The sequence below is a fragment of the Crocuta crocuta genome, unplaced genomic scaffold (assembly GCF_008692635.1).
Source record: "Crocuta crocuta isolate KB4526 unplaced genomic scaffold, BGI_CrCroc_1.0 scaffold229, whole genome shotgun sequence".
Lineage (NCBI taxonomy): Eukaryota > Metazoa > Chordata > Mammalia > Carnivora > Hyaenidae > Crocuta > Crocuta crocuta.
The window spans coordinates 4,879,840-4,899,607 of NW_027536464.1; the positions used below are offsets into that span (position 1 = coordinate 4,879,840).

The 19,768-nt window shown below is 46.3% G+C and overlaps 1 protein-coding gene across 2 annotated transcripts in view; it reads right to left on the bottom strand.

Moving 5' to 3' along the window:
* Nucleotides 1-8,743, bottom strand: part of PTPRN (protein tyrosine phosphatase receptor type N) — a 17,278-nt gene extending 8,535 nt beyond the window's left edge. The window contains exons 1-11 of one of the 2 annotated variants that reach the window (XM_077748650.1): nucleotides 8,698-8,743; nucleotides 8,349-8,462; nucleotides 5,280-5,376; nucleotides 4,123-4,384; nucleotides 3,681-4,035; nucleotides 3,124-3,255; nucleotides 2,479-2,513; nucleotides 1,316-1,590; nucleotides 1,004-1,090; nucleotides 579-658; nucleotides 353-417 (exon numbers count right to left, since the gene is read on the bottom strand). In XM_077748650.1, the coding sequence (XP_077604776.1) occupies nucleotides 353-417; nucleotides 579-658; nucleotides 1,004-1,090; nucleotides 1,316-1,590; nucleotides 2,479-2,513; nucleotides 3,124-3,255; nucleotides 3,681-4,035; nucleotides 4,123-4,384; nucleotides 5,280-5,376; nucleotides 8,349-8,358 (1,398 nt within the window). In that variant the 5' untranslated portion in view covers nucleotides 8,359-8,462; nucleotides 8,698-8,743. Of the gene's footprint in view, nucleotides 1-352; nucleotides 418-578; nucleotides 659-1,003; nucleotides 1,091-1,315; nucleotides 1,591-2,478; nucleotides 2,514-3,123; nucleotides 3,259-3,680; nucleotides 4,036-4,122; nucleotides 4,385-5,279; nucleotides 5,377-8,348; nucleotides 8,463-8,697 lie in introns of both variants that reach the window. The other variant, XM_077748649.1, reaches the window with a different exon arrangement.
* Between the last annotated feature and the right edge of the window lie 11,025 nt (nucleotides 8,744-19,768).

The window sequence follows — 19,768 nt, forward strand, 5'->3', positions numbered from 1 at the left end:
CCCACACCCAATTTGCATTTCAAAAATGGATGTAGAGAAGTTTGGAGAGACACAGCAAAGAATCGATACTAGAATGGGAGACATCAGTGTTGGATGCAGAACAGAAATATATTTTGAGTTTAGGGGCACCCGGGGGGCTCAGTTGGTTAAGCGTCTGACTCTTGATTTCAGCTCAGGTCATGATCCCATGGATNCCAGAAAGGAAACTGCAAGGGGGAAGGTTCTTTGGCAAAGCCAGGGGGCCAGCCAGGTACAGGAGTTTCCGATCTGGTTCTCCTGCCAAATTCGCTCCCATCTCTGTGGGCAATGTCAGCCCTCTGGGGCTTCAGCTGATTCCTCAGTTAGCTCGTACCTGTCCCACTCCCGTCTGCAAGATCTGCAGCCCTGTCTGTGCTTCCAGTTCCGATTTCACCAGCCCTGCAGGGAAGAGGTAGGTCAGACTCTCTCCAGCTACATGTGGTCCCCACCCCATGTCATGTTATGCTAGGTGGCAGGCAGGGCCCATGTGCGCTGGAATTATTTCAAGGTGGGCAGGGACATCAGCCACAGGCCTGGGGCTGGGACCAGGCAGTATTTACCAGCTTGCTGGGTCACATCAGCCAAAGACAGGTTCTGTTCATTGTGTCGGATGCGGAAGGTGAGGGCCGGTCCCACCACACTGCCAAACAGGAGCTATATTACTGCCTCACCCACCACAGACTGTAACCGAGGCCAGCTCTGGCCCTCTCCCCATGAGAGGACGAAGCTGAGGCTGAACAGACATGCCCTACAGGGATGTTTGAGGCCCAAGAAATGCTGGATGAGGCCAGCATCTGGTGTGTGTGTGTGTGTGTGTGCGTGCGTGTGTGTGTGTGTGTGTTGAGGGGGTGCCTGCAAAGCAGGTGAGAACATCTCTAACCACACCTTGCCCACTTACCAAGACTCTGTCTTCCCTTCTTTCCCTGAGCCCCACCAGCCACCTCTCCCCTCAAGCTACCTTCTAGATGCCAGATCCCAGCCATACCTGATGTTGATGAAGCTGCCCGAGGACAGGTGCACGTGCTCAGCTAGGATCTCCAACAGCTTCACTCCTGCAGCCAGACTCAGGGGCCTGGAGGCAGGGAGCAAGCAGAAGAAGGAAAGTGGGGGTCCTTTTAGCCACCTTCTTGACACAAGCCACCTCCAAGGATACAGAGCAGCCCGTTCCCCCCACCCCCACCCTCTGTCCACTTCACATCTGGATTTCTGCTCTCTGCTTCTTGTCAAGCAGGCCCCCCCTCCCACCCAACCCTCCGGGAGGGAGGACTAGAAGTCTTCCCCAGGCTGCAGCCCTTACTTCTGGTCAGTGACAATGTAGCCATACTCCTCCGCTGATGGCTGAGCTGAGGGCGGGCTCACCACTGTGGGCTGGCTCTGGCCCAGTGGACTTTTCTTCTCCAGCAGGACAGGTGTGGCAGGGTGGCCAACAGCTTTGGGGGGCTCAGAGGATCCAGGGATCAGCACCTGCTGGGCTTTACTGGAGGTGGGGCTGGCAGTGGGGTATCCAGGCAGGGAGGGCGTGGGGGGTGGAGGCTCCACCGTGTTCCCACCCTGCACCTGCTCCTCCATTGTCTGTTTAGGAGAGAGGACAGAGGGGCGCCTGGGTGGCTCAGTCGGTTAAGCGTCCAACTTTGGCTCAGGTTGTGATCTCACGGTTTGTGAGTTTGAGCCCTGCATCAGGCTCTCGGCTGTCAGCACAGAGCCCGCTTAAGATCTTCTGTTCCCCACTCTCTCTGCCCACCCCCCTCTTTCTCTCTCAAAAATAAATAAGCATTAAAAAAAAAAAAGAAGAGAGGATAGAAGCATGATCTCTGGACAGTGGAGGGGATGGGGGAATGGGGGTCCACACCACCCTAAAGAGGACCTCTGGACTTGTTTCTTTCTACCCTTTAGGGCCCAGGGAAGCACTGGGCATAGAGAGGTTACCCAGAAAAGTGTCAGGTGGATGAATGGATGAATAAAGGATTGAAATGAGTGCAGCATGGTCAATAATGATCCGCAAGATGGGGCTGAAGTGGGAAGAACCTCTGGGTGAGGGAAGGTGGCATCAGGGGAGAGATGGACAGGCAGGTGATAGGTTTTAGACTTCTGTGTAGCCATGAAATCACAGAAGTCCAATACGTGAAAAAGAGAGAGCTCTTCAGGCTATAGGGGGGGCCAGGAGCATGCGTGCTTGCAACTCCCTCTTCACCTAGGGATCCTCAGAACAGGGCCTGAAATGACTGTAGTGAAAAAGCAGCGAATTGAGAATTCCAGCTTCTAGACTCAGCTCTGCCATCAACCTGAAGTGAGATCTTAGGTGATGACTTGCAGTCGCTGGGCCTTGGTTCCCGCCCTCCCTCCACCCCAAATGAAGAGGTGTGGAGGACAGAGATTTGGGACCCGATGCTGAGGTTTAGATTTTGACAAGGAGGTTTGCTGGAAGGGGCGCTATGGGCCAGGGCGGTGCCACAAACTCACTTTCTTGATGTCAGCTCCAACGTTTACAGCTCCTCCTGTAGACACAGGAAAAGCAAGACTTTGGGCAAAGGGTCAAGGCCAAGGTCCACACAATATGGGTGGGAGAAAGGACCAGGGGCCCTGAGCCTGCTGTGGCCTCTTTTTCCCTCAATCAGTGACCCAGTCCTGTCTTTGATCTGATCTTAAGCATGGCCTCCTGCCTGTTTGCTTCTTCCTTATAATTGTTTTATCAGCTGCTCCCTGTGTTATTGGCTGCACCTCTCAAAACCATTCTTTATTCAGTTCTCCCCCTACCCATCAATTACTGGCTTCACCTTTGCATTGGCCTCTCCCTTCCCTAGAGGCTGTTATCATCCACCCACCTTCCTTGGTGCCTCCTGATCCCTGCTCATACCCCCTATTGGCTTCTTCTTCCATTGCTTCCACCTTGCAGTTCTTTCCTGCCCTAATTCAGTGTACCACCCCCACTCCCTTACTTCCCGCTCTTGGCAGCCAATGACCCTGTGCTCGTGTCTCAAAAGAACTCCCTTCCCTGCCCCTGACCTTGCCCCTTCCCCTCTAGGCTGCTCCATGCGGTCTTGAGAGGTGGGGGTAAGAGGCCATCATGGAGCTGGTAGTTGCTAGTTTCTTCGCCTGGACACTCACCCAGATTTCGTCCTGAGCCCTTGGGCAGCAGCTGCAGCAGGGTTGAGAGGGTGGAGAGCTGCTCAGGGGTCAGCTGACGCAGCTCCACCCCATAGCCTGCCAGCACAGCTGCTAGTCTCTGCAGAGTCACATCTGCTGGGAGCCAGACACAGAGCTTATGGCTAGAGGGTCGTGGTGAGATGAACTTGTGGCGTGTGCTGGGGCTGGGGGAGGGTACTAGCACATTTAAGAGCTTCTTCTCAAACACCAGGAAAGTGAGCCCCTCCACCTTCCAACCCTTGTCCACACTTCGGGGGGCAAGGCCTTCCTAGGGCCAAGACCAGACTGCAGGCCCACCACGGACATCGTGATTCTCCAGCTGAAGATTATGTCAGCTCCACCCCCTACAGTATCCCCACTGCCCACCTAGTGCCTGGCAGAGATCAGGTTGTCAGTGGACATTAATTAAATGTATGAATGACTTTCAGGACAAATTAACAAATGCATGGATAGTTAGGAAGGAGATCCCCCAAACGCAGCACCCACAGGAAGGGAATGGATGCTGAGAACTCTGTTACCTGGCTGCTCTGCCGGAGAAGGAGGCTTCTCCCTGTGGCCTTCTAGCCCTTCTTCCCCATAGCCCTCTGAGGAATCCTTTGGCCGGCTGCTGCCCCCTTGCTCTGGCAGCCTCGGTGCCCTGGCCCTGCTGGGCACCGGCAGCTCCTGGGCCAGGTAGAAAAGCCCTGTCTCCTGGAAAAGCTGGCCAGGTGAAGGCCCTGGAGGGTCCCCATAGGCGTGGTCAGAGTGAGCCCCAAACATGCCCTTGGCAGCAGTTGTGCTGAAGAGGGCAGAAGGTTCTGCCTTGCGTAGGGGGCCGACATTGACCATCCCCGGCGAGCTCTCTGAGCCCCGGGAACCATCGCGGGAGCCAAACTGTGGGGGAAATCGGAGATCCAGGTAAGAGCAGACGTCAGGGGCTCGGGGACAGGTGTTGGGGTGGGGCCGCTGTTTAAGGCTCACCTGATGAAACAGGTAGGGCTGCAGCAGGGCAGGTTCATAGCTCAAGGCAGGGTGGGGGGCCTGCGGGGGCAGCAGCAGATGCTCCAAGAGAGGGGGCAGCAGTTCAGCCTGCAGAGAGGACAGCGGAGAGCCCACCCCAGCTCCACCCCCACCCACTGGAGGTTGGGGAAGCCGGTGCTGGGCAGCAGGCGTGGAGCCAGTAGGGATGCCCTGTAAAAGCAGCTCCCCAGCAGGACCGGGTCTCCGGGGCACCAAGCCAGATCTAGGGAAGAAAGCAAAGTGTATGTGTGTGTGTTGGTTGCATGGGCAAGGGGGGACAGAGCCTACGGGAGACAGAGATGGTGGGACTGGGCCAGAAATGCTCAGCAGTTTACAGTAAGCCTGACCTCTTAAAAAAAATGAGTAGCCTCAGGGAAAGAGAGAGTGGCATGGGGAAGGACCAGAGGGCCAAGCCTGGGCACAGGTCATTGCCTCCCTGGTAAGCATGTCTGCGTCGCTGAAACACAGTGGCAGAGATTAGGGACGAGTGAGGCTAGGGATGGAGAAGGAGAGAACGGGTAAAGGGGAAGGCAGCCAGGTACCTCTCTAGATAAACTGGGGCTACAGTTTGCCTTGTTTCCCCTCTATTCATATCCCCACATCTGGCTTTCAAACACTCAGTACTGGGTCCCCCGACTCTGCCCCCCACTCCCACCCCACTCTGCCCTTTTCATCCTGGTGTCATCACTTGAGCCCCGTGGCCCATTTACTTTCCTCTGCTTTGCAGGGTCTGAACAATGCCTTCAGAGGCCCTAGCCACAAAAAGATGATGGTCTCTCCACATATAATCCCACATAGTAATGAAATAGAACATTAAACAACTTCAGTATGTGATAAAACTCTTATTTGTCTTATGCTGGCTCCTTTGAGGCTTCTTTTAAATTATGAAATGTCCAAGTTTTTCAAAATACATTTTGCTGTCTTACTGGATCCCTGGGGATGAGCTCAGCTCCTGTGGAGCATGTAACCATGCCAGGTGACCACTCCTGAACCTCTCTGACCTGTGCCTTAGGCTGCTGACCTTGGTGGTCACTTCCCTCCCCCTTCCCTCCATCCATCAGGAAGACCACAGGCCCACCAGCCTTCCTGTGCTAGAGCTGTTGCGAAAGGATGCCTACCTGTCCCTTGGACGGGGCTCTGGGAGGCGAAGCCTGGGGATGCGCTCCATCTCCTGGGAGATCACATACTGGGTGAGGTCATCGTGCCAGGACAATCCTGCCAGGGGACACGATAGGGTGAGGTTGGCTCAGGACAGTCTGAGGGCCCAGTAACAGTAGAAAACAAAACCACACTCCCTACCCTGCAGCGCACTGAGTTTGGTAGAGCAGTGGGGCGGTGGTGGTGGCCAGGAGATCTGCTGGGTGACCTGAGCTGCCCTCTTCCCAGTCTCAGGTACAGATTTTGGAGTCAGACTGCCTCCAGTGAAACTAAGTTTAAATCCTCTGCCATTTACTCATTGTGTGACTTGGGGCAAACTGCCGAGCCTGTCTGAGTCTCAATTCTCTCTTCTGTAAAATGGGGGTTTATACCTCCTAAGATTGTGATAATTAAAATAACCCAGTGTAAAATGGTAAGAACAGTACCTGTCACATAGTGAACTTTAAACAGCTGCTCTTATTATTGTCATCATTATTATTTCTATTCTTATTTTTGTTGACCCTGAACCTTGCTTTTCTTTATTTGTAAGGTGGGAATAATACAAATTTCATGGGGGCTGTTGTGAAAATCAGGTGCAATCAGGGAAATGAACGTGCTTAGAAAACTCTAAAGCACTATACACATTTTAAACTTTCACCACCACCCCCACCTGCACCCCTACCCCCACCCCATCAATTATCTTGTGCTGATGCAGAACTCCTGTCTGACTCTTTCCTTTTATGAAACTGCTCTCAGGAAAGGTCTGTCACCTATTCTAAAGGTATAAACTCCCACCCTCCACCCCCATTCCTTCTTCCTTGCTTCCAAATTAATAGTCTGCTCTTAACTCATATTCTAGGATCTACTAGCATCCATACCTGCCTTCTTGCCTATGAACATTAGATAGCTTATCCTATTTAGGGCTAATTCCTCCATTTGAGCACTAGATTTCATCCCCTACTATCTACTCAAGAACATCTTCTCCTCATTTCCCCCCATTTCCTGTATGATCATTTTTCTGTTCTCTATTGGATTATTCACTTTCATATACAAACATGATGCAATTCCTTGCATCTTAAAAAGTTACTGCATGACCCCACATTCTTCTTCACCTGTCACTCCATTTCTTTCCTTTTCTTTGCATCAAGACTCCTTGAAAGTGTTATCTATGATGGCTGTATCCAATTCTTTTCCTCTCATTCCTTCTTAATCCACTCTATTCAGGATTTTATTACCACCTATTCTACCAAAACTATTTTCATCAAAATCACCAATGACTTCTGCATATCTAAAGCCAGTGGCCAGTTCTCATATCTCATCTTATTTAATCAGTTATCATTATCTGATACCATTGATCACTCCTCCCTCTGCAATACACTTCCACTTGGCTTCTAGGACACTAAACATTCTTGTTTTTCTTCCTACCTCATTGGTTCCCCTTTCTCTGTCTCCTTTGTTGGTTCCTCTCCTTGTCCTGGTCCTCGTAACATTATAATTCTCTAGGCCTCTTCTTCATATATGCTAAAGCCTTTAGTTATCTCATCTACCTCATGGGTTTAATTGTAACTTAGATCTCCACTCCAGAATCCTCCATCTCTCTTTCAAAATCCAATCTCATACTCTCAACATCCTACTGTACTTGAATGAACATCTTTTTTTTTTATTTTTTATTTATTTAAGAGAGAGAGAGAGCGAGAGTGGGGGGAAAGGGACAGAGGGAGACAGAGGGAGGGAGGGAGAGAGAGAGAGACAGACAGACAAAGAGAGAGAGAGACAGAGAGAGAGAATCCTTAGCATGCCCCACATGCAGCACAGAGCCTGACTTGGGGCTTGATCCCACAACCCTGGGATCATCACCGAGCCTAAATTAAGAGTCAGATGATCAACTGACTGAGCCCCCCAGGCGTCCCTTGAACGAACATCTTAAATTTCTCCCTGCAACACCTGATCCATGCCACATTCATCTCTTACATGAGTTATTGTGGTAGCTTTTAATGATCCCTCTGCTTCTACCTTAGACTCCCTTCCATCTATTCTCAACAGCAGCAAGCATGATCCTTTTAAAGTAGAGGTGAGATTATGTCTCCCTATACTCAAAACCTTGTGATAGGTTCTTCTTTCACTCAGAGTAAAGACAACATCTATACATTCTCTTCTAAGGCCCTGCAATGATCTGCATCCCTTCCCCCAATACCTATCTGACAGCATCTTTGACTTTCCCTTTCTATCACTCCTCTACAGCCACACCATAGAGATGTTTTCCATGATGCTCCTCAAACTCATGCTCCTGCTTTAGTAAATGCTTTTGTTCTAGCTGTCTGTACAGCTTGAAACACTGCTCCCAGATAACCTTCTGGAAAACACGTCCACTGCCTTGATGTCTTTGTCCAAATTTCATAGTCTCAATAAAGTCTACCTTGACCACCCAATTTGATACTGAAGCTTCCTACCCCACCATTTCTGACCTCTTTATGATACTGTAGAATCTGTAATTTTTTTTCATGGCACTTATCACCTTAAAACATACTATATGTGTTATAATTTATATATTGTATTCCCCCCTCACTTCCAAAATTTAAGCCCCAATAGACAGAGATCTTTGTCTGTTTTATTCCCTGATACATCATCCCAAGCACCTAAAACTAAGCTTATATAGTAAATCCTCAATAAATAGTTGTTGAATGAGTAAATTTTATGAGTGGAGTGTTCTCCTGGCTGAGGACTCCAGAATTCATGGTTCTGGAGCACTCAGAGAGTTCCAGGGAGTGGGCTGGCCCTAGAGAGATGGATGCCGGTCTTCCAGTGGCTCCTTCTAGAAGCCTCCTCTAGACTCCTCCAAAGAGTCTGAGTGTGAACAGCCCATCTCTATGGCTCCACCCCTACTCCTGTCTTGCTCCCTTCTCCAGCAAGATCTGGGAAGGTGAGGCTCCAGAAGTAAGTGTGGTAAGAATGTTTCATAAAGAGAAATCCTTGAGTCAGATGGACCCTCACTTCCCCACCCTTATATAACCAACTTCCAAGGTCTCTCCTTCAGTGCAGCTAGACCTCACCTTGGGACATGAGCTGTCGGAGCACACTTTGTAAGCGCTGGAGAACTGGGGAGGTGACTTGCAAAAGGGGCCGGGCTTGCCCCACTCCCACCTGGCATTGTCCAAACAAGCCATCTAAGAGCACAAAAGTGGTGTCAGCAGGGGGCTTGGACAAGAGGCCTTCCAAAGCCCAGGTTGCAAATGGGCATCGTCCTCTCCATCCCCTCTCTTGGCTTCAGAGAACTCTGCTCCTTCAGGCCATTCCCCCTTCTCCCCAAGACTCGTACTGCTTCCCCCCTCCAAATCCCCCCCATGCTTCTTTCTTGTTGTGTCCCCCATCTTGTAAATCCTATGCCTGAGCCTCACTCACCCTGAATACAGACTTCAAGGTGAGAGCAGAGTCTGCGGTCAAACAGACAGCCTGTAGAGGGAAAGGTGAGCTGCTCAGACACCCACACACATAGAATGGGAAGAGGATGAACAGGCTGGGAAAGGGGGAAGCAGACGGGGTCCATTCTTTCATTCTATGAAAGGATTTAAGCTGGGAGGAGAGTACGGGAAGAGGCCTAGAATTCTTAAGAGAAGGAAGCACAGGCTCTGGCTTTGGATTTTATGGATCTGAGAGTCTGGATACTTTCTCTAAAAACCTCAGTTTGCTTAACTGAGTGATGGGGAGAAGAAGCCTTCCAGGTGCATGGGGGTAGTAGAGGACCATATACTTCTCTCACAGAATTACTCTGGGGACATTTTTGGCCAAATTCTGAGAAGAAAGGGACTCTCCTCCTCAAATCTCCAAAAGCATCCTAACTCTAAGTTGGGACTCAGAAGTGATGGAAACCCTAGCACACCTTCCCCTCGTGTGGGAAATGGGAAAGGATGGGGTGTCTCTAGGGCAATGCTCCCCACACTGCTCCTGAGGTCAGCCGCCTCAGAGCCGCTGGCGCTGTCCACGGTGCTGAAGCCCTGAGCCTGGGGCCGCCGAGGGCTAGCCTGGAAGCAGTTATGGGGGAAGGAGGGGTGCTAGGGTCAGGAGTCTCCACAGACCTGACCCCTCCACAGTTCTAGACTTCATTTACCACCCTACCAACCCACAGTGCCACGGGAAGTACCTTGCACTGGCCTCCAAACCAGGTGGGGAAGGAGGGCGTCAGTGAGGCTGCGCCCCTTCCCCCACTCGCCCCACCACCCCACCCTCCCCCGGCCCATGAGTCAGCGCTGACTGTCTCTGTCCGCTCAGATGTGAGTCAGCATCGCCCTGGCTGTGGGGAGGGGGACAGGAAAGGACCCCTCTCTCTTCACCCTCTGTTGCCGCCTCCCCTAGCTGTCTTCCTCTTATTAGAGATCAGATGGCAGCAATCTGCCTCTCTGGACTTAAAGAGAAACCCTGGCCCCTCCTTCGGTCTGATCCTCTCCTGGGAGCTGGGACCCCGATGCTCTTGGCCCGGACTCCTACTGCCCGGACATCAGCGCTGCCTCTTCCTTCCCCTGTCCCCTACTCCCAATCCCTCAGCGCTAGTCACCACTTCTTTGGCGCCTCAGCGCGACTTGCTTCTCTCATGGTCTTGTAGCCCGTCTCTAAACCCTTCTGTCCATATGCACCCCCATTCCCCCTCCCAAACCTGCAATCTCTCCCTGAGCCTGCTTCTCTTAGGTCCCGCCCCCGTATTCCCAGCCCCACCTCCAGGCCTACGCCCCTTTCCTCTCAGACGCCCTCTCATCTTCCTCATCTCACAGCGCTTCCCCCTACCCTACCCAGACACCACATATTCTACCTGAGCTTCCTACCTTCTCCCCACCCCCCACCGAGTTNTGCTCAGCAGCAGGAGGCAGACGAGCACCCGGAGACCCCCGGATCCCCCGGGACCCCCAGGCCGCCGCGGGCGCCGCATCCTTCCGGGCTCCGCGCGCTCGCTCCCCCGCCACAACCGCAGCAAAGCTGGCCGGAGCCAGCCAGCCGGGCCGAGGCGGGGCTTGCCACTCCCCACCCACCTATGAGGCGGGGTCTATACGCCCCTCTCGCGGCAATTCCGCCAACCCTGGGCGGGTGGTGACGACATCTCCACCCCCGGCTCTTACGCTTAACTGCGTCAGACGTGGCGTAAGAGCTCTGCCTTAGAGGGGTGCCTACCCCATCCTGTGCCGGATAGTAGAAGCTTCACTAGAATTCCCACTTGGCCCCACCCCCTTTTGACCCATGCTTCTCCCCAAGGACTACCACCTCTATCACCCAGTCCCAGGGTTGGAGAAAAGGGTGAAGTTAGGTGGGGGCCAGGAAATACATATGAGTCGGTTAGTATAAATTCTAAAATGCGCATAAAAGTGAGTAGAATAGGTACTGTTATGCATCTTGATTAATGGAACTGATGTCATCCTTTAAAATTTTTTTTTAAATTTGTTTCTGGGAGAGAGAGGGAGAGAGATAGCGTGAGCGGGGGAGGGGCAGAGAGAGAGGGAGACAGAATCTGAAGCAGGCTCCAGGCTTTGGGCTAGTTGTCAGCACAGAGCCCGACGCGGGGCTCGAACCCACGAACCGTGAGGTCATGACCTGAGCCAAAGTCGGACGCTTAGCCGACTGAGCCACCCAGGTGCCCTTACTGATGTCATGATGTCCTCCTTAACAGCAGAGCTGGTTAAACGTGTGTGCCTGCATTCTAGTTCTAGCAATGGCATCTACTAGGAGTATAACTTTGGACAAGTTGTTTAACCTCTCTGCGCCCAAGTTTCCTGATCTGTAAAAAAGAGGTGCTAATAATTCCTACCTCACAAGGTGGTTGTGAGGATTACAAGAGTTAAACTCATGTGGATCGCTTAGAACAATGACTATACCGGCATCTACTAAAAACGTGATACATATTCGCTTTTGTTGTTAACCTTGACTGTCCTTTCTTTCTCCTTTCTTCTTTTCTTTCTCTACTTGCATAATATATCTCCCATCTGTCTACTTCTCCTTTCCTCCATAACTCACTACTTTATCTAAGTCACCATGCTGTTTCATCATGAATATTATTGTAATCATCTAACTAGCCTGTTGCTTTCACTCTTCTCGCCCAATAAGCTGGGGAGTGAGCTTTCTAAAGTTCAGATTTGATCACTTTATTCTCTTGCTTTTCAGGGAAAATTTTCCAAAATACAAGAAAATATAGTGGCGCATAGTAAATACTCATACACACATCATAACTAGACTTAACAGTTATTGCTATTTTGCCAAATGTGTTTCTTTTTAGTATTTGAGTCAATGATAGACATCATATTTCTCAGCATAAATAATTCATTATGCATCTCCAAGAAATAAGTATATTTCCTCACATAATCCAAATGCCTTTATGACATCTAACAGAACTTACGGTAATTCTCGAATATCATTTAATGCTCAATTTATATTCAATTCTCAAATTGTTTCCAAAAATGCCTTTTTCGATCTGTTTTGTTCAAATTAGGAGTCAAAGATGACCATTGCATTTGGATGTGTCTTTTAATTCTCTTTAAATTAACATAGACACGCTTCTCCCATTTTTGACATTGTTTTGTTGAACAGAGCAGGTTAATTTTTCTTTAAACTTCCAACCTTCTGAATTTGTCCAATTGTTTCCTCATGATAGATTTCCCTGTATTTCCCCTGTGTCTATCCTTTATATCCCCTGTATTTACTGTAAATGAGAAGTTATAGCTAATGTCTTGATTGGATAGGGTTAATTTTTAAAATGTTTTTTTGAATTTGTTTTGAGAGAGAAGCTGCGTGCAGGAAAGGGGCAGAGAGAGAGAAGGAGAGAGAGAATCCCAAGTAGACTTCATGCTGTCAGCATGGAGCCCTATTCGATGGTTCAAAATCATGAGATCATGACCTGAGCCAAAACCAAGACTGTATCACTTAACCAACTGAGCCACCCCAGGGGCCCCTACCCTGAAATACAATTCCACTGGAAATACAATTCCAAATGGAAATGGAGCATACATTCTTAATTTTGTTTTGGTTTACCAATTTGTAGCATAATGAATTTGAGTATAGCAGCTACCTCCAACAGTGACAAATTTTTAGGAAACATCCTGGGGTGCCTGGGTGGCTCAGTCAGTTAAGCATCCAACTTCGGCTCAGTTCATGATCTCACGATTTGTGGGTTTGAGCCCCGCATCGGGCTCTGTGCTGACAGCTAGTTCAGAGTCTGGAGCCTGTTTTGAATTCTGTGTCTCCCTCTCTTTCTGACCCTCCCCTGTTCATACTGTCTCTCTCTCTCAGAAATAAATAAAACATTTAAAAAATTAAAAAAAGGAAACATCCTAATGACTTTTCTTGTTTGAGCATTACTATGGGAAATATGGATTTTCATATATTCAGTGAACATTAATTAATTGCAGTAATTGTTCTTTTTTTATATTCAAATTGCCCCAGAATAAGTCAGTGAAAGCTTCTTTAAACTGGCTCTGCTGTCCTGTTGAAGCATCCCACTAATAACTTAAAGTTCTCTTGCTTTCTCTCATTCCAAGATGTACCAGGTTCATCTTTATTATTCCCTGCCCTAAACATGGAAGCAGTCATTCTTCAAAAGAGACTTGTTACCTTTTAGTAAGGACTGATTTTAGAGACCACAATCTGGGTGGGTTTTTTATGTTTGTTTGTTTAAAGATTAGGGGAGGGGCAGAGAGTGAGAGAGAGGGAGAGAGAGAATCCCAACCAAGCTCCATGCTGGGCGTGGACTCAGGGCTCAATATCACAACTGCAAGATCATGACCTGAGACGAAATCGAGAGTTGGACACTTAACCGACTGAGCCACCCAGGGTGGCTGGAGCTTGGAAGCCACCCAGGCTCCCCCACAACGTGGGTTTCAAGGGTGATAATGGAGGGGTGCCTGGGTGGCTCAGTCAATTAAGAGTCCAACTTCGGCTCAGGTCATGATCTCATGGTTTATGCTGACAGCTCAGAGCTTGGAGCCTGCTCAGATTCTGTGTCTCTGTCTCTCTCTCTGCCCCTCCCCTGCTTGCACTCTGTCTCTCTCAAAAATAAACAAACACTGAAAAAAAGGGTGATAATGGAAACTGAAGTGATATTGCTTTTAGGCCCTTTCAGTGCAAAGAACTAGAATATTAAGATACACACACACACACAAACACACACACACTGATATTTCCAATTTAAAAAAGTTTTTTTGAGAGAGAGAGAGAGAGAGAGAGAGAGAGAGAATCTCAAGGAGGCTCCACACTCTTCTCGGAGCCTGATGCAGGGCTCCATCCAATGACCCGGGGATCACGACCTGACCCAAAAGCCTCTCAACTGACTGAGCCACCCAGGCACCCAACCACTTAAAATTTAACTGTGATTTTTACCGCACTCTTGATTTTGTACTTGTATCTCTTTATTCGTACACTGAAAAGTTTGGTTTCTTATGACATTAATATAATCACTTATATGTGTCATCCTACAATATGCATACAATAATTTATAAGTAATAATATAAATATTACTTTGCTAACAAAACAATAAGAGCACCTAAGATATGTGGTAGTTTATTTTGTCCTTGGACTATAATCCCTCAGGGTAGACCATCAAAATACTGCTTCCTAAACTCATTTGAAATAGTTCTTTTGTTTGTGTAGTCATTTTTACCAATTTGGTATATAATTTGGTTTGTTTCAGTTTGTTTTCAATTTTAGGGTTTTTTAAAATTTATATGTAATTTTATTTTTTGAATATGTAAAATATTTACATTTTTCAACAATCAAAACTATATAATAAAACATACTCAGGGAATTCCCCACAACTTCCACAAATTCCTCCTCCCATCTTTATCACTTGACTCATTTATTTCTTTTTTAAAAACTTTGTAAATTGTGAAATAAAACAAACAGAAAAGTGCACAAAACCAAAATGAACAACTCAACAAATAATCACAAAGTGAACACTCATGTAACCCAGGTCAAGATGTAGAACATTTCTAGCACCCTGAAAACCTTATTGTGTTTCCCAGTCATTACATCTTCCAAAGGTAGCCATTATTTATTCGCCTTTTAACCATGTTTCTTTGCTTTTCCTTACAATTTTAACCTAAGAATCCATAGTTAGGTCATGAAACCGTAAAGAAAAGTAAAGATACATAGATTTTGGATTATCTTTGGTCTTGGGTTATCATTAATAGTGTGACTATGTATATCATTGTACATGTTTCCTGTTGCATATATGTGCCAGGGGGAGCAGACAGCCTGTAACAACCTCACAGGGAGGAAGCTGGGGAAAAAGAACCCTTATTCTCTCTCTCTCCTCATTCCCTCCCTCTGATCTCTCTGGGTATTCCCATTGTCCTAACCTAACCAGAATTCAGGGAAAGAGGGAGCTCATTGAAGTAGTCTCGATACAGGTTAGCCTCCTGAGACAGAAAATAGGGTGAAGCCAGGTAGAGAGTAGATCCTAGCAGCAAACTTTAGGTATCTGCTCACTTGATCCCCCTTTCTCTCTCTCCCTCCCCCTCTCTCTTTTTGAGAAATCATCTGTCAGTATAATTGTTACCCATTTTTGATTGTCAGTGGTTTTAATAGGCTGTGATTAGAGAGACATTTCTTTCCATTTATTCACCTCTAGATTCAAAGAGCTTCTTGAATACATGGCTTGATGTCTTTCATCAATTTTGAGGCATTCTCAGACATTATCATCTTAAATATTGATTCTACCCCATTTCCTTGTTCCCTTCCTTTTGGAACCCCAAATAAATGTATGTTAGACTGTCATGTAGTATCTTTTATGGTTCTACCATATCTTTTGTTTTTTTCCATTCTTTTGTCTCTCTATACTTTATTCTGGATATTTTCTTTTGAACTACAGTCCAGTTTATTAATTTTCTTTTTACATATGTACAGTCTGATTCTTTGAACCTGTCCAGAAACCACGGTACACTCAATCAAAGTAAATCTGAAGAGTTTAATGAAAGAACTACTTACAAAGGTATGGACAGGTAAAGAAATATAGACCTTTGTCAATTCACAGCCAGCCAGGGTGGGAGTCAGAAGAATGCATACCCTGAACTTTTTCCCTTTATGGCCTCTGATCTCTTGCCAATACCTTCTATTGGCCAAATCCAACCATAAGCCAGTGAGCAAGGACTTACTGTTGATGCAGTTCCACAACATAGACATCAACCTGGGGCCATACATCAAGGTGAAGAAAGATCATACATAAATCTGATGGGAAAATGAGGACTATCTAGCTTAATCCTAGCCTCCTGTCCTCCACTCTTGTCTTTTGTTTGATGAAAACCCTGTACTTTTATGACAAGTGACACACATCCCTTAATTCAGATGCACTTTCATATGAAACCTAAAACATAGTGCAATACCAGTGTTCCCAATACAAAGGAACAGGGAAGAGAAATGGGAAGAAAAAAGGAAACTTCTGTGTCAAGTTACCCTAAACACAGCTGCTACAATCCCTTCTTCTGTAGCTGACCCTGAGGTCTAAACTGACAGTTACAACTTTCTCATTCTCCCACCCATTTCATGGCTTTCTTACTGTGGTCAGCACCTTCACTGGATCAGATTTCACTGGCAGATTGAGCCAAATCTGTATTTCTGCAGGATCTGAGTCTCTGATGCTCCTGGCTTTGTTTGGTTTCTGCAGTTTTCTATTTAACCAGTACTACTGGGAAGAAGAATACAAAGAGCCCAAGTTAATTTCTTTGGCTCCAGTAATCACCTTGTTTTGCCCTCATCTTATAGCAGCAACTCAATTTCTCCCTTGCAATTGGAGTCAATCACTGTGCTAATCTAGTGATACCCATATCTGTCTATTGATTCAGTGGCATGAGGAACCCAAAGTGACTGGGTGGCATTCTCCAGTTCCAATTCAACTATGAGCATGACTATGGGAAAGTGCCTCTCTTGGGCACTAGGACCTGAAAACCCATCATTCAGGAGATGGTAAGCAAAGTTTCCTTCAGATATTTTGAGGTATAATAGTGAGGGGGCCATGCTTTTACCCACTAGTCCCAAAACTCTTGGGGATGGATAAAACAATCATTCCATAAGTTCACTAATGGTGAGTGAGTATTGTCAGAAGTATTGAGGACAGAAAGGGCAAATCCATATCCAGAATATAATTCACTGCCTTTTTTCTTTTTAAAAAATGTTTATTTTTGAGAGAGAGAGTATGTGTGCAAACAGGGGTGGGGAAAAGGGAGGAGGAGAGAGAGAGAGGGAGGGAGAGAATCCTAAGCAGGCTCCTCACTGTAAGCTCTGGGCCTGATGTGGGGCTCAAACCGATGAACCACGAGATCATGACCTGAGCTGAAATCAAGAGATGGACACTTAACCGACTGAGCACTCCACTCTTTCTTTCTTTCTTTCTTTCTTTCTTTCTTTCTTTCTTTCTTTCTTTCTTTCTTTCTTTCTTTCTTTCTCTCTCTTTCTCTTTCTCTCTTTCTCTTTCTTTCTTTCTTTCTTTCTTTCTTTTTCTTTCTTTCTTTCTTTCTTTCTTTCTCTCTTTCTCTCTTTCTCTCTTTCTCTCTTTCTCTCTTTCTCTTTCTTTCTTTCTTTCTTTCTTTCTTTCTTTCTTTCTTTCTTTCTTTCTCTCTTTCTCTCTTTCTCTCTTTCTCTCTTTCTCTCTTTCTCTTTCTTTCTTTCTTTCTTTCTTTCTTTCTTTCTTTCTTTCTTTCTTTCTTGACAGAAAGAGAGTGCAAATGGGGGAGAGGGGCAGAGGGAGGGAGAAAGAGAGAGAGGAGAGAGAGAGAGAGAGAATCTTAAGCATGCTTTACAACCCTGAGATCATCACCTGAGCTGAAATCAAGAGTCAAATACTCAACCGACTGAGCCACACAGGTGCCCTTTCACTGCCATTTTTCATGGTGAAAGTGATTCAAAATAAAAAGTTACCACCATATGTGCCATATTGGGGACTTAACATTATCCTTTGCTGTGAGCAAATTGGTATTCAGGAGTGGCTGTAACCATACCAGTCATGAGGAGGGAAATTCATGTCAGCAAGCCCATGCATAACCTCATTTCCTGCCCCTACATCCATTGATAATTGATATGTGGGCCCATTAAGAAAGCAACAGGGGGTCTGCGGAAAGAGAATGACTGATATGCACAGAATTGGTCATTTCATAACCTGTTTACTGACCAGCTTTTCTATAGTCTACGTCTTCTCATGGTTATTTACACAGGAAACCACGACAGTCTTCACACTGTTCCTCCCAAGTGAACCCTCTCAGACTTTCTTGTCACAGATTTTCATATCTTGTTCTATTCAAATCCCAGATCAGCCAACCAAACTGTTATTCACGAACACTGTTATAAGTATATATGAATACTTCAATTTTTTTCTTCTTCAGTTCCAAGTGGACCACCGGATCTCCCAACAAAACTTCCCGCAGGAAGGATTGCTCTTAACCAATGTAATTCACAGACGCTTCTGACTTGTGCTGTAATGTAGCACCCTTCCACTTCTAACTGTTGCCTCCATTTTTTGCAAATATCTATAAATTCGCTCCGTGGCTTCCTCCCACTCTGTTTGCCAGTCATAGAAAATTCCCCAGAAGGCTGTAATAAGGTTGTGGAAAAGGCAGTGAAGCAAGGAATCTGGGCTACCTTTTCATGTAACTTGTTTAATCCAGATCTTCTTGGGCCCAGTCATGTATAAATCCATTTCCATTTAACAGTAGAACACCATGATGAACCTCCAATTTTCTGGTTTACTGGATCAGATAATACCCAATGCATAATTACTGGTTGTCCCATGGCCAGGTGTTCAGTATTCCAGGGCCTGGTAGGAAACTAAGCTGCTTTTCAAATGGAGAATAGCTGATGACCTAAAAGAGCACAGCTTTCCTTTAAAATCCTAGGGATCTACACTATAATAATCTTACTGGGGCTTGCCAGAGGATTCATATGACATCTTCGTCTTCTGCAGATACTTCCAATGCTCCTGAGGCCACTGGTCGTAATTATCAAGTGAAAGGACTACTTGCATTGCCACTTGGAACTCCTGCAGAACATTCCCTTGCTTCAGACCATACAAAAGCCTGCTGGGTTAGAGTTGAAATGTGTTTTACGTTGCCTCAGATGCCAAAGAGGCCCATTCTTCCACAGAGTATTGTCTCTTTTTTATTGCAGTAGGTGTCCACTAATTTGTTTCACTTTAGAGAGGGCATCTCGACATGCCACAGACAACTGGACCCTAGAAACTTCACTAATGTGGCAGGACTCTGAACTTTCTTGAGGTTCTTCTTCCATGCATATGTCTTACGACATCTAGGGTTCATGCTACCTTCTGCTCATCATATCCGGTTACCACAATATCACCGAAATAATGGACCAGTATGATCTCCTGTTTCCTCTGACAGAGGGCTCCTCATGCTTTTTGTGTGGATTCATGGTTTTGAGGTTTTGAGGTTTTGAGGATGTTTGTAACCTGTAATGAGCACTGGCTTCAAGTCAGAATTAAGCGACAATCTTGTTTACATGACCAGCAACCCCAGCATTATGAAATATATTTGGGAACCAGTTGTCCTACAACTGGAGGGCTGTTGGATTTCTTTGAGTTTCTTTACCCAGTCTCTTCTTGTGGAATCAAAGCCGAAGAGTGTCCATGGAGTATTCTCACTGATCGTTCAATCACTTATGAGCTGGCATATTTAAACATCACTGGTTAACTCCCAATATCATGCTATAATCAAAGAAAATTTTAATTCACTTTTCTGCAGAATGAGGTAAAGAATAATAGTAGTACATATAGGGAAATATCCCAAGGGCTAGTGGGACTGGAAAAGTCAAGATTGCCTCAAATGAAAAGTGTGGGAACTCATCCACAAGTGTCTTTTGGGTATAGTTTTCCCCTTTTGGATCACATAAATTTTATCTTCTCTGTTAAGGGTGGGAATTAAGCTATAAATTCTAGATAGTGAGGAAACCTTACTGACCTTGGAATGGTGACTGTCTGAGAATTGCTCTGCCTATTAGAAGTTGCACCCTTGCCCATGGATATAATCTTTTACCAACTCATAAATGATATCATTAAATGAAGAACTTCCTCTGATTTCTGTATTTATGAACTCATTGGGTAGGGGGAGAAGGAACTTCTCTAGATTTTAAATTTATAATAAAGGCCTATTTAAATGGAACAACAACAACAACAAATAATAGACTGGCGTGATATTCTATGGGCTAACAAAGTAAAAAATATCTCTCCAAGCCACACTTTTGAAGAGAACAGACTTGGTATCGCCTTGTTTCTTCTTTCTTTCTTTTTTTTTAGAACATGTGACTACTAGAAAACTATATTTTTTTTGAAAAATTTAAATTACATATATAAATTCTATTTCTACTGGACAACACTGACTTAGGAAATTCTTACTTTTCCATTCTTATCAGAGAGAACAGCTGGAAGAAGTTGGCATTCACATGGCAGAGATAACAGTATATCCTAAAATGGTCTTACTTCAGCTGTAAGAGTTTATAGATA